A 12,217-nucleotide genomic window follows, 5' to 3' on the forward strand; every position below is an offset into this window, starting at 1 on the left:
ATTTGTGTATCATGATTTCAGTGGTAAAAGAAAAACAGTTGATATCATAACTTACTTACAGTAAATACATTAGCTTACCCTAACCCTTCTTCAACCCATGTAAAAAAACTAACAGTTGTTGACCTCTTACAAAGCAAATAAGGTCAGGGCAGTGACTAGAGGCACAGGGAGTTGTTCGTTTAATTTCCTCTTTGGATCGGCACAGCTTCCAATGAGCAATCCAGGAAATTGACATGCCTTTATGATGTCTTTATCGGAACTGGTTACATAAACTTCACTCATTTGTATGTAATATGGCTAGTGTGGCGCCTCATCGGGTGTTTATCACCTGTTTTTTTTTTCTAATTCCACAAGGAAATTGGTCCTCAATCTGGACCCCATTCGTTTCATATCATTTGTGTTCAGTGAATAAACAATTACTATTTTACAATCATGGACAAACAATACTAGTTCCTGGGCACCACAGAGTTTAGATGTCAGTCCGGAGAAGTTTGCTGTTGCTCGGTGAGAGGTGAGAGAATACAAAGTGCTCTTTGAACAGGGCACAGCACTTATTGTAGGAAATAAATGTATTATTATTGTACAGCCAATGACTGTCTGTGTGTGTGTGGTGATGCACAAGTCTTGTTAACTAGAGGGAATTCCTCAACTAAGCGTTATCAGAGTGACGCAGGCAGTAGTGGGGACCAGTCTCTCTCCTGGTACTGTATTGGATGACTAACTATCTCATTGATTTACTACTTAATTAGTGTTGTAATACTGAGACCAGTGTCGCCTGACCAGCCCACAGGTCCAAAGGGCACTCCCATAAGTGCTCCTAGCTCACAAACTCTATCTAACATGTTCTGTAGTTGAAGTTGTAGATTTTGAAATAAATTATTATGGTGTTTCCACTATTACTGCTTAGAAGCAGGCCCAGAATTGAATGGCGTATTGGGCCAAACGCATTCAGAGAATGAGTGGGTAGGAGGTGACTTTCCTCCTGTCTTCTTGAGCTGTGAGTTTGCATGACAGATCAAAGTCAAACTGCCATAAAGGAGATGTGTCAGGGGTGTCACCCACTTCCTTGTTCCTTGTGGTATCCAGGTGGGTTTGAGTGAACATCAGCTAACAAACATTTGAGCTCCACAACTGCACAGGACTTACTAAAGGACTGGGATTTCAATGAGGACCATCACTTCAGTTGCTACAAGTAAGCTGGCTGATATGTTTTTTTTTGTGGTTGTTTTTTTGGTTATGAAATGAGGCAATAGTCATTAGGCTGAATGGTGTAGAGTAACGATGTGCAGTCATTTCAGTCACCCTTATAGAGTCGTTAGGCAGAATGGTGTAGAGTAACGATGTGCAGTCATTTCAGTCACCCTTATAGAGTCGTTAGGCTGAATGGTGTAGAGTAACGATGTGCAGTCATTTCAGTCACCCTTATAGAGTCATTAGGCTGAATGGTGTAGAGTAACGATGAGCAGTCATTTAAGTCATCCTTATAGAAGAAGGTAGCAGTTGTATTGACTTAAGTTCTGTATTGTTTGTCATGTATAGTATGTTGTTTTTATGGATGATTGTAGTTCTTGCGCACCATTGTCACCATATAATCACCCTTGGATCTTAAAATTGGAATGACAGTGACATATTTCTTACAACATTGAGAAGACACGCACTGAGATCACAGTATGTCCAGACTTATGTAATCTACAGATATGTTTTAGAAAATGCATGACTTGTGTCTCTCTTGTTTCTTGAATTTAGGGAATAGGAGAGTTGTATCATGGTGGTGTTAAGAAAGGTAAGACCCTCAACATGATCTTTGTTGACTATTTTATCAATGTAACCCGAATGCCATGCTTTGATTATAAAGGTTTTTGAAATGTAATGTAATCAACACTTCCATTGCCTAGTCATTCTATGGAGAATCTCTGCCAATTGTGTCTGGATGTGATTGATCATCTAGGGTTTGGGGTCAATGCCATTGCCATCCATTTCAGGAAATGGCTTGAAATGGGAAATCCTTAGTCTTTTCCCAGATCTGTTTGTGCTGTACCTTTAACATTTACCTTTTAGTCATTTAGCAGACGCTCTTACCCAGAGCGACTTACAGTTAGTGAATACATATATATTTTTTTTATACTGGCCCCCCGTGGGAATCGAACCCACAACCCTGGCGTTGCAAATGCCATTCTCTATCAACTGAGCTACATCCCTGCCGGCAATTCCCTCCCCTACCCTGGGCGACACTGGGCCAATTGTGCGCCGCCCATGAGTCTCCCGGTCGCGGCCGGCTGCGACAGAGCCTGGATTTGAACCAGGATCTCTAGTGGCACAGTTAGCACTGCGATGCAGTGCCTTAGACCACTGCGCCACTCAGGAGTACCAACTTCTATCGCCAATAGGAGTTGGCAAGACAGCACAAATAGTGATCTTTAGCACACTGGCACTCTTTGATGCTCCACAAATGATTTATTGGATCTTATACTCGTTTACATTTTAGTCATTTAGCAGACACTCTTATCCAGAGCGATTTACAGTAGCTAGATGGGACAAATACATATCTCATAGTAAGTCCATTTTTCATCAATAAAGTAGCTATCAGCAAAGTCAGAGCTAGTGAGGGGGAAAGAAAAGTCAAGTGTGAGTGTTAGTTCATGAAAGGCTCTTTTATTTATTTATATTTTTACCAGTTTGATGGAATTACAATAGGTGTGTGCACACTATACTTTCTTCAATTGAATTATATTAAGTGTAAAAGCTGCGTTCTTTGGATGTATGACCCTGACCATGACATTTACATTTTTTTGTACATTTACGTCATTTAGCAGACGCTCTTATCCAGAGCGACTTACAAATTGGTGCATTCACCTTATAGCCAGTGGGATTACCACTTTACAATATGTTTTTTTTGTTTTTTTTTGTTTTTGGGGGGGTGGGGTAAGGGGGGGTAGAAGGATTACTTTATCCTATCCCAGGTATTCCTTAAAAAGGTGGGGTTTCAAGTGTCTCCGGAAGGTGGTGAGTGACTCCGCTGTCCTGGCATCGTGAGGGAGCTTGTTCCACCATTGGGGTGCCAGAGCAGCGAACAGATTTGACTGGGCTGAGCGGGAACTGTGCTTCCGCAGAGGTAGGGGGGCCAGCAGGCCAGCGGTGGATGAATGCAATGCCCTCGTTTGGGTGTAGGGACTGATCAGAGCCTGAAGGTATGGAGGTGCCGTTCCCCTCACAGCTCCGTAGGCAAGCACCATGGTCTTGTAGCAGATGCGAGCTTCAACTGGAAGCCAGTGGAGTGTGCGGAGGAGCGGGGTTACGTGAGAGAACTTGGGAAGGTTGAACACCAGACGGGCTGCGGCATTCTGGATGAGTTGTAGGGGTTTAATGGCACAGGCAGGGAGCCCAGCCAACAGCGAGTTGCAGTAATCCAGACGGGGAGATGACAAGTGCCTGGATTAGGACCTGTGCCGCTTCCTGTGTAAGGCAGGGTCGTACTCTCCGAATGTTGTAGAGCATGAACCTACAGGATCGGGTCACCGCCTTGATGTTAGCGGGAGAACGACAGGGTGTTGTCCAGGGTCACACCAAGGCTCTTTGCACTCTGGGAGGAGGACACAACGGGAGTTGTAAACCGTGATGGCGAGATCATGGAGCGGGCAGTCCTTCCCCGGGAGGAAGAGCAGCTCCGTCTTGCCGAGGTTCAGCTTGAGGTGGTGATCCGTCATCCACACTGATATGTCTCGCCACCTGGTTATCAGAAGGGGGAAAGGAGAAGATTAATTGTGTGTCGTCTGCGTAGCAATGATAGGAGAGGCCATGTGAGGATATGACAGAGCCAGGTGACTTGGTGTATAGCGAGAATAGGAGAGGGCCTAGAACTGAGCCCTGGGGGACACCAGTGGTGAGAGCACATGGTGCGGAGACAGATTCTCGCCACGCCACTTGGTAGGAGCGACCTGTCAGGTAGGACACAATCCAGGAGTGAGCCGTGCCGAAGATGCCCAACTCGGAGAGGGTGGAGAGGAGGATCTGATGGTTCACAGTATCAAAGGCAGCAGACAGGTCTAGAAGGACAAGAGCAGAGGAGAGAGAGTTAGCTTTAGCAGTGCGGAGAGCCTCCATGACACAGAGAAGAGCAGTCTCAGTTGAATTACCAGTCTTGAAGCCTGACTGGTTTGGATCAAGAAGGTCATTCTGAGAGAGATAGCAAGAGAGTTGGCTAAAGACGGCATGCTCAAGAGTTTTGGAGAGAAAAGAAAGAAGGGATACTGGTCTGTAGTTGTTGACATCGGAGGGATCGAGTGTAGGTTTTTTGAGAAGGGGTGCAACTCTCGCTCTCTTGAAGACGGAAGGGACATAGCCAGCGGTCAAGGATGAGTTGATGAGCGAGGTGAGGTAAGGGAGAAGGTCTCCGGAAATGGTCTGGAGAAGAGAGGAGGGGATAGGGTCAAGCGGGCAGGTTGTTGGGCGGCCGGCCGTCACAAGTCGCAAGATTTCATCTGGAGAGAGAGGGGAGAAAGAAGTCAAAGCATAGGGTAGGGCAGTGTGAGCAGGACCAGCAGTGTCATTTGACTTAACAAACGAGGATCGGATGTCGTCAACCTTCTTTTCAAAATGGTTGACGAAGTCATCCACAGAGAGGGAGGAGGGGGGAGGGGGAGGAGGGTCCAGCAGGGAGGAGAAGGTGGCAAAGAGCTTCCTAGGGTTAGAGACAGATGCTTGGAATTTAGAGTGACCCACTGTGCTCCTTGCTTTCAGGGTGAGTGGGTGTGGGTTGACTCTGGTATTGGGGTACCCATCGGAGCCCGGGTCAAAGTGACCGACACTGGACACCAGCTGCTGGTTGATGATGAAGGAAAGGTGACCATGGCATTTCTTTATTACATGTATTGTATTGAATTGTGTGTCTACTGTATTTGAATGTACTGTTGGTCTCAAATGAGTTCAAGATCTAAGTCATTACCTGTAGGGAATAATCTGTCAAACTACTATATCTCATTTTTACTATAGAAGTTATGCACTCTAGAATGTTGACATCATTTGTTCATCATTGTGTTTCTACTGTACTTCCATGGACAGTGATCTTGCATTCTGCACTGGTCGGTCATACAACAATATAATGCCAAACCCCAAAACTTAAAGGGACGGTTTAAAACCAAAGCCAACATTTTCAGGCTTACAGACCTCAAAATGTGACGTTATATGTAACTCAAGATTTCTAACAAATCCTACATTGATGTCAATGGGAGATTTGCGCTAAAGTTTGCATCGCACCGCCATATAACTTCCTGAATTTTCCTGTGTCATTCCAGGAACACAAGCTATCCCAGAAGGAGGAGGGCTCCATCAGGGTGATGCACCTCACCTCAGTGGAGGGGGTGGACGACATGATCCGCCTGGGGGACCTGAACGAGGCCGGGCTCCTCAGGAACCTGCTGGTCCGACACAGGCAGGGCATCATCTATGTAAGTCCCCTAATGGATTATGATGTACTACACCCACATGACAAAATACTATAGTGTACTATGGTATAAATATTATAGTATTCACTGTGGTATACTGTAGTATTAACAGTTAACTATAGTAAAATTAAACTGTAGTATATACTATAGTCATTAATGTAGTGTCTTTGCAGATTGTAGTATACTGTAGTATTTACTGTAGTGTTTTTGCAGACATTAATGTAGTATTGTCTATAGTGTTTTTATTTTATTATCTTTGACATAGAAGTGGAGGCTTTCTCCTTGAGGAAACCTACTGGAGAAATACTAAAATAGTGCATAATAATATTTTCCATGACCTGTAGGTAGGTAGGACTGGGAGCTGAACAGATAGTTCAGAACTTCTGCTCTTTTCATAACCTGTAGGGAACACAATATATGGTCTGTACTTGGCATGTATGTTTCTCACTTATGGGTGGCACAAATTGTGATATGGGGGAGGGGAATGGATAGGGAATATGCAAATTAAATACTGTAGTATTGACTATAGTTAGAAAAGTGTTGTGTTCCTGTGGACTGTAGTGTTTTTGCAGACATTACTGTAGTATTTACTACCATGTTTGTTTTGCGGATAATACTGTAGAACTTACTATTCTACAGTATACTACAACATTCTATAGCAATGTTTCCCATTTTGGTTTTTGCCCTAGCACTACACAGCTGATTCAAATAACCAAGTCATCATCAAGCTTTGATTATTTAAATCATTGTGTAGTTTAGTATTCTACAGTAAACTACAGTTTACTGCAGAATTCTACAGTATGTACTGTAGTATTCTATAGTAAACTGTAGTATATTTTTCATGTGGGCGGTACCCAAAATGCTCTGTGTTACACAGTTTGGTCATAATGTTCTGAAGCTTTTTAAGTTAACATGTTGGTCTAACCCATCTCCTTACCAAAACAACCATCACCGCTCTTACATATGCTGGACATTCAGACCCTTTCTATGATATGGATGGTGGATTATTTTGTTTATGCTGAAAGATTTATGAAAGACATTCACAGATTTATTAATGGGGGTGCGTAACAACGGTTAATGTAATCATACTGGTTAATGTAATAACTTTTCTATTTGTAATAACTTTTCGATTGTTTATGCAATAAAACCGGTTAATGTAATAACTTGCCGGTCAACATAATAAAATGTTTAACGGTTAACGTGAAAACGTTTTCCGCTAAATGTAATAAGTTATTACATTAACCGGTGGTTATTACAAACCGGTGAGTAACAACTTTTTTGATGAATAATTTAATAACTTCAACCAATCATGTAATAACATACCAAGATCAATGTTTTGATGTACTACTTCCCTCCATTTGATGCTCATACCACCACCCACTGCCAATTACAACACAAAATCATGCTCCCACTCACAAGCACACATTGAAATGTACACACATGCACAGTCATAGACACACACACACACACACACACATGCACACACACACGCACACACACATGCACATATGTGAACACGAGAAGTGTTCCAAAAACATGTGATCTTATGTGAAGTTTATGTGATAACGTGACAACATTAAACTACTCATGTGAAAACATGTGATCACATGTGAAGTGTTCCAAAACCACTCTTTTTCACATGGTTTCACGTGAAATTTCATGTGAAATCATGTGTTTTTTCTGTAAGGGTGTACATTTCAATGTGTGCTTGTGAGTGTCTCTATATATGAGCATTCCTGTATGATGTGTGTGAGTTTGTTTGTGTTGTAATTGGCAGTGTGTGGTTGTATGTGCATCAAATTGAGGGAAGTAGTACAAAAACTATTACATGATCAGTGGAAGTTATTACATTATTCATCAAAAAAGTTGTTACTCACCGGTTAATGTAATAACCACCGGTTAATGTGATAACATTACATTTAGCGGGTAAAGTTTTTACATTAACCAATCAACATTTTATTACGTTAACCAGCAAGTTATTACATTAACTGGTTTTATTACTTAAAAAATTGAAAATGTATTAAAAATAGAAAAGTTATTACATTAACTAGTGTTATGACATTAGCCGTTGTTACAGCGGGCCCAGAAAATGTGTGCGGAAAAAGCCTAAACCGCTGTTATTGTGCTGTGTCCAGACCTACACAGGCTCTGTGCTGGTGGCAGTCAACCCCTACCAAGAGCTTCCTCTCTACACAGCCGACCAGGTGAGGCTGTACCACGGGCGTAGGCTGGGCGAGCTGCCCCCGCACGTCTTTGCCATCGCAGATACCTGCTACTTCAACATGCGCCGCCACAACCGAGACCAGTGCTGCATCATTAGGTGAGACCAAAAGTACATTTGTCCCAGACAGGCAACATTCCACTTTTGAAAGTCATTCAGTTGAACAAAAGGAAACCAAGGCAGAAGCGTCACATATTCCAATGTTGTGGACTATATTTGAAGATGCTCTTTGGAGGGGTTCAGTTTTACTTTTACATTGACAATTACACTGGAATTAAACTGAAATCCAAGAATATGACACACTGTCTCTTTCTTCCTGTTAGTGGGGAGTCAGGTGCAGGGAAGACAGAGAGCACCAAGCTCGTCCTTCAGTTCCTGGCTGCAGTAAGTGGACAGCACTCCTGGATAGAGCAGCAGATACTGGAGGCTAACCCTATACTGGAAGGTAGGATCTCTTTACTATAACAATATCTCTCTCCCACATTATCCCAACTGTTGCTACTCATGACACACTTCTCATTTCTGCGTTCCCCCAGCATTTGGGAATGCCAAAACAATTCGCAATGACAACTCCAGCCGCTTTGGGAAATACGTGGAAATCTTCTTCAACAAAGATGGCGCCATCGAAGGGGCTCGCATTGAACAGTACTTACTGGAGAAGTCTCGTGTCTGCCATCAGGTGGGGAAGCACAGGCTGTAAAATCAAAACAATTGGTGAACCAGGACGTTTTGCTGTTGTCCTTATATTTTAATGAAATGTAGAAATCTCATAGCTAATTGCCTCATAAAGTGAATTCCTTTCAAAACTGTGTAAACTATCTCTCGTAAATAACAGGTTTATCTAATTTAAGTCTCATTTACATGTTTTTGTTCGTACTTGGAAGAGGACCAAATCCATTGCTGGATTGTCCAGTAACCAGGCAAAATGGTGTAATGTCATGAGATCTTGATATATGTAACACTACTGTTCATTTTCACTAATTAACCCTAGGCCACGGAGGAGCGGAACTACCACATATTCTACTGTATGTTAGCGGGGATGACGGCAGAACAGAAGAAAACACTGTGTTTGGGAAATGCCGCTGAATTCAGCTACCTCAAGAGGGTAATAGCAATGCACTACTAAAACATAATCACTTACAGGTTTTCTCACGTACAGTTATAAATCTACCTCATTAAGGACATTTTTACTGAGTACAACTAAGTAACTGACGTCCTCTTTACAACGCTCCTAGAAAACTGACCCAGAGCTGAAAAAAAACAGCCACAAATATGATTTGCTTTAGTATCACCAATGAAGAGAGAAATGGGTCGATAGTAGCTGTAATTAAGTAGAGAGATGGGGCGATAGCTATAACCTTTAACCTCTGACCCTGTGTTCTATAGGGTGACTGTATTGTCTGCAATGGACGTGACGATGCTAAGGACTACACCCGTATCCGCACGGCCCTGAAGATCCTCACCTTCACCGAGACCCACTGCTGGGAGATCCTCAAGCTGCTTGCTGCTCTCCTCCACCTGGGCAACGTCAGCTTCGAAGGTGAGGTCTTCTCCTGGTGTATGACTCAGTTGATGTCTGAGTGTATGATCTATGACCGTAGTTCTTAGGGAATATGACCTGCGCCTTGTCATCCCCCCACCAACCCCAATGGCCAAATGTATTGAGTATCCTGAAATACTTGAATGTTGAGGTGTTTATGTTGTTGTTAGTTTTTTTATGTGAAAGTTGTGATTGACCAAGTTTTATTTTGTTATTTGCCTTGCAGCCGCCATCTTGAATAACATGGAGAGCTCTGATGTCAGTTCATCGGATCACTTCACCCTTGCAGCCAAATTGCTGGAGGTATGTACAGTGCCTTCGGAAAGGATTCCGACCCCTTGACTTTTTCCACATTTTGTTAGGTTACAGCCTTATTCTAAAATTGATTATTGTATTGTTTTCCCTCATCAATCTACACACAATACCCCATAATGACAAAGCAAAAACAGGTTTTTAGAAATATCACATTTACATACTGTAAGTATTCAGACCCTTTACTCAGTACTTTGTTAAAGCACCTTTGGCAGCGATTACAGCCTCGAGTCTTCTTGGGTACGACGCTACAAGCTTGGTACACCTGTATTTGGGGAGTTTCTCCCATTCTTCTCTGCAGATCCTCTCAAGCTCTGTCAGGTTGGATGGGGAGCATTGCGGCACAGCTATTTTCAGGTCTCTCCGGAGAAGTTCGATCGGGTTCAAGTCCGGGCTCTGGCTGGGCCACTCAAGGACATTCAGAGACTTGTCCCGAAGCCACTCCTGCATTGTCTTGGTTGTGTGCTTAGGGTCGTCGTCCTGTTGGAAGGTGAACCTTTGCCCCAGTTGGAGGATCATCAAGGATCTCTCTGTACTTTACTCCGTTCATCTGTGCTTAAATCCTGACTAGTCTCCCAGTCCCTGCCACTGAAAAACATCCCCACAGCATGATCCTGCCACCACCATGCTTCACCGTAGGGATGGTGCCAGGTTTCCTCCAGACGCGACACTTGGCATTCAGGCCAAAGAGTTCAATCTTGGTTTCATCAGACCAGAGAATCTTGTTTCTCATGGTCTGAGAGTCTTTAGGTGCCTTCTGGCAAACTCCAAACGGGCTGTCATGTACCTTTTACTGAGGAGTGGCTTCCGTCTGATCACTCTACCATAAAGGCCTGATTGGTGGTGTCACGGTTTACTATGCCAGAACCCAGAAGCAGACAAGGACAAGGTACGTTGAGAGAAAGGTGAGTGTTTATTTAGTAGATTCCGAGTGAGGCTGAATAATCCAGGGAACAGAGCGGGTGGCGTGGATGGGTTGTTGAGGGTGCAGTGGTTGGTCCGGTACTGGCTCGGGCAGCCGCCGACCATCAGGCAGAGGTTGGGTGAAGGTTCCGGGTGAGAGACTGCAGACAGAACAAAAACGGAGGTCAGTACACAGCAAGTAACAAGGTGCAAAACAACAAATCTAACTAAGGGCTCAGAGGCTGACACGCTGACAAACATACTGTTCATAGCTAACGATCCGGCAGGAACTGGATGTTCGGCCAGAGCCTAAGAAGGGTGATGATCAGGACCAGGTGTGCAGATTGCTGATGGGATGCAGGTGCGGAAAACCAGAGCGCTCCCCGGAGCGTTCTCGAACCTCGGGAAACTGGAGATTACGAACAGGAAAAAACTAGTCACCAGACAGGACCCGACTCAGACAGCCGGGATCGTTACAGGTGGAGTAACTGCAGAGATGGTTGTCCTTCTGGAAGGTTCTCCCATCTCCACAGAGGAACTCTAGAGCTCTGTCAGAGTGACCATTGGATTCTTGGTCACCTCCCTGACCAAGGCTCTTCTCCCCCGATTGCTCAGTTTGGCCGGGCGGCCAGCTCTAGGAAGAGTCTTGGTGGTTCCAAACTTCTTCCTTTTAAGAATGATGGAGGCCACTGTGTTCTTGGGGACCTTCAATGCTACATACATGTTTTGGTACCCTTCCCCAGATCTGTGCCTCGACGCAATCCTGTCTCTGAGCTCTACGGACAATTCCTTCAACCTCGTGGCTTGGTTTTTGCTCTGACATGCACTGTCAACTGTGGGACCTTATATAGATAGGTGTGTGCCTTTCCAAATCATGTCCAATCAATTGAATTTACCACAGGTGGACTCCAATCAAGTTGTAGAAACATCTCAAGGATGATCAATGGAAACAGGATGCACTAGCTCAATTGCAAGTCTCATAGCAAAGGGTCTGAATACTTATGTAAATAAGGTATTTCAGTTTTTTATTTTTAATAAATGTGCAAACATTTCTAAAACCTGTTTTTGCTTTGTCATTATGGGGTATTGGGTATAGATTGCTGAGGATTTTTTTATTTGTAATGTTTTTTTGCTGGTATGTTCTGTAATAACATATACAGTACAGTTGATATATATTGTCTTTGTATGTTCCCTACAGGTGCAGCCTGCTGCTCTGGCTGTGAGCCTGACCTGCCGCTCCTTCATGACCAACAGAGAGCGAGTGTCCAAACCCCTCAACTCTGAACAGGCAGCCGACTCCAGGGATGCCTTCGTCAAGGTAATGAGGCCACTCCTGTTTGAAGGTACCAAGGCAAGATATACAGTAGGCTACCACCTGAAAGAAGAGGGAAGGCATAAACATAAATATTCACAAAGGCACATAGACCCGAATCCTGACTTGAGATCCGTGTGCGAATGGACGTAACTCAAGTTTTCGCACAAGTCTTCCGTTGACATCAATACATGATTTATTTGATTGTTGAGTTAAACATGCACATTTCAAGTTAGGATTTAGTCCATATTCTATTCAAGTGTACAGTATGTGTGTTGTTTGTGTCATGATTTCTTCAGGCGATATATGGCAAACTCTTCATCTGGATCGTTGGGAGAATCAACAGTGCCATCCATAAGACTCCTGCCAACGGTCCCAAATACGTCCGTAACTCCATCGGCTTGCTGGACATCTTTGGGTTTGAGAACTTCGACTCAAACAGGTATGCCAGTCAATATCAAATACTAATTTCCCTTGTCGTTTGTGAG

General features: G+C 43.7%; 1 protein-coding gene across 1 annotated transcript in view; it reads left to right on the forward strand.

Moving 5' to 3' along the window:
- Positions 1-1,123: 1,123 nt before the first annotated feature.
- LOC121535008 (unconventional myosin-VIIb-like) overlaps positions 1,124-12,217 on the forward strand; it is a 30,157-nt gene continuing 19,063 nt past the window's right edge. The window contains exons 1-12 of the mRNA XM_041841656.2: positions 1,124-1,192; positions 1,747-1,783; positions 4,738-4,839; positions 5,292-5,444; positions 7,577-7,761; positions 7,986-8,107; positions 8,199-8,341; positions 8,654-8,767; positions 9,049-9,202; positions 9,429-9,505; positions 11,616-11,735; positions 12,029-12,171. Of these exons, the coding sequence (XP_041697590.2) occupies positions 1,766-1,783; positions 4,738-4,839; positions 5,292-5,444; positions 7,577-7,761; positions 7,986-8,107; positions 8,199-8,341; positions 8,654-8,767; positions 9,049-9,202; positions 9,429-9,505; positions 11,616-11,735; positions 12,029-12,171 (1,331 nt within the window). The 5' untranslated portion in view covers positions 1,124-1,192; positions 1,747-1,765. The remainder of the gene's footprint in view (positions 1,193-1,746; positions 1,784-4,737; positions 4,840-5,291; positions 5,445-7,576; positions 7,762-7,985; positions 8,108-8,198; positions 8,342-8,653; positions 8,768-9,048; positions 9,203-9,428; positions 9,506-11,615; positions 11,736-12,028; positions 12,172-12,217) is intronic.

The sequence above is a fragment of the Coregonus clupeaformis genome, unplaced genomic scaffold (genome assembly GCF_020615455.1).
Source record: "Coregonus clupeaformis isolate EN_2021a unplaced genomic scaffold, ASM2061545v1 scaf0247, whole genome shotgun sequence".
NCBI classification, from domain to species: domain Eukaryota; kingdom Metazoa; phylum Chordata; class Actinopteri; order Salmoniformes; family Salmonidae; genus Coregonus; species Coregonus clupeaformis.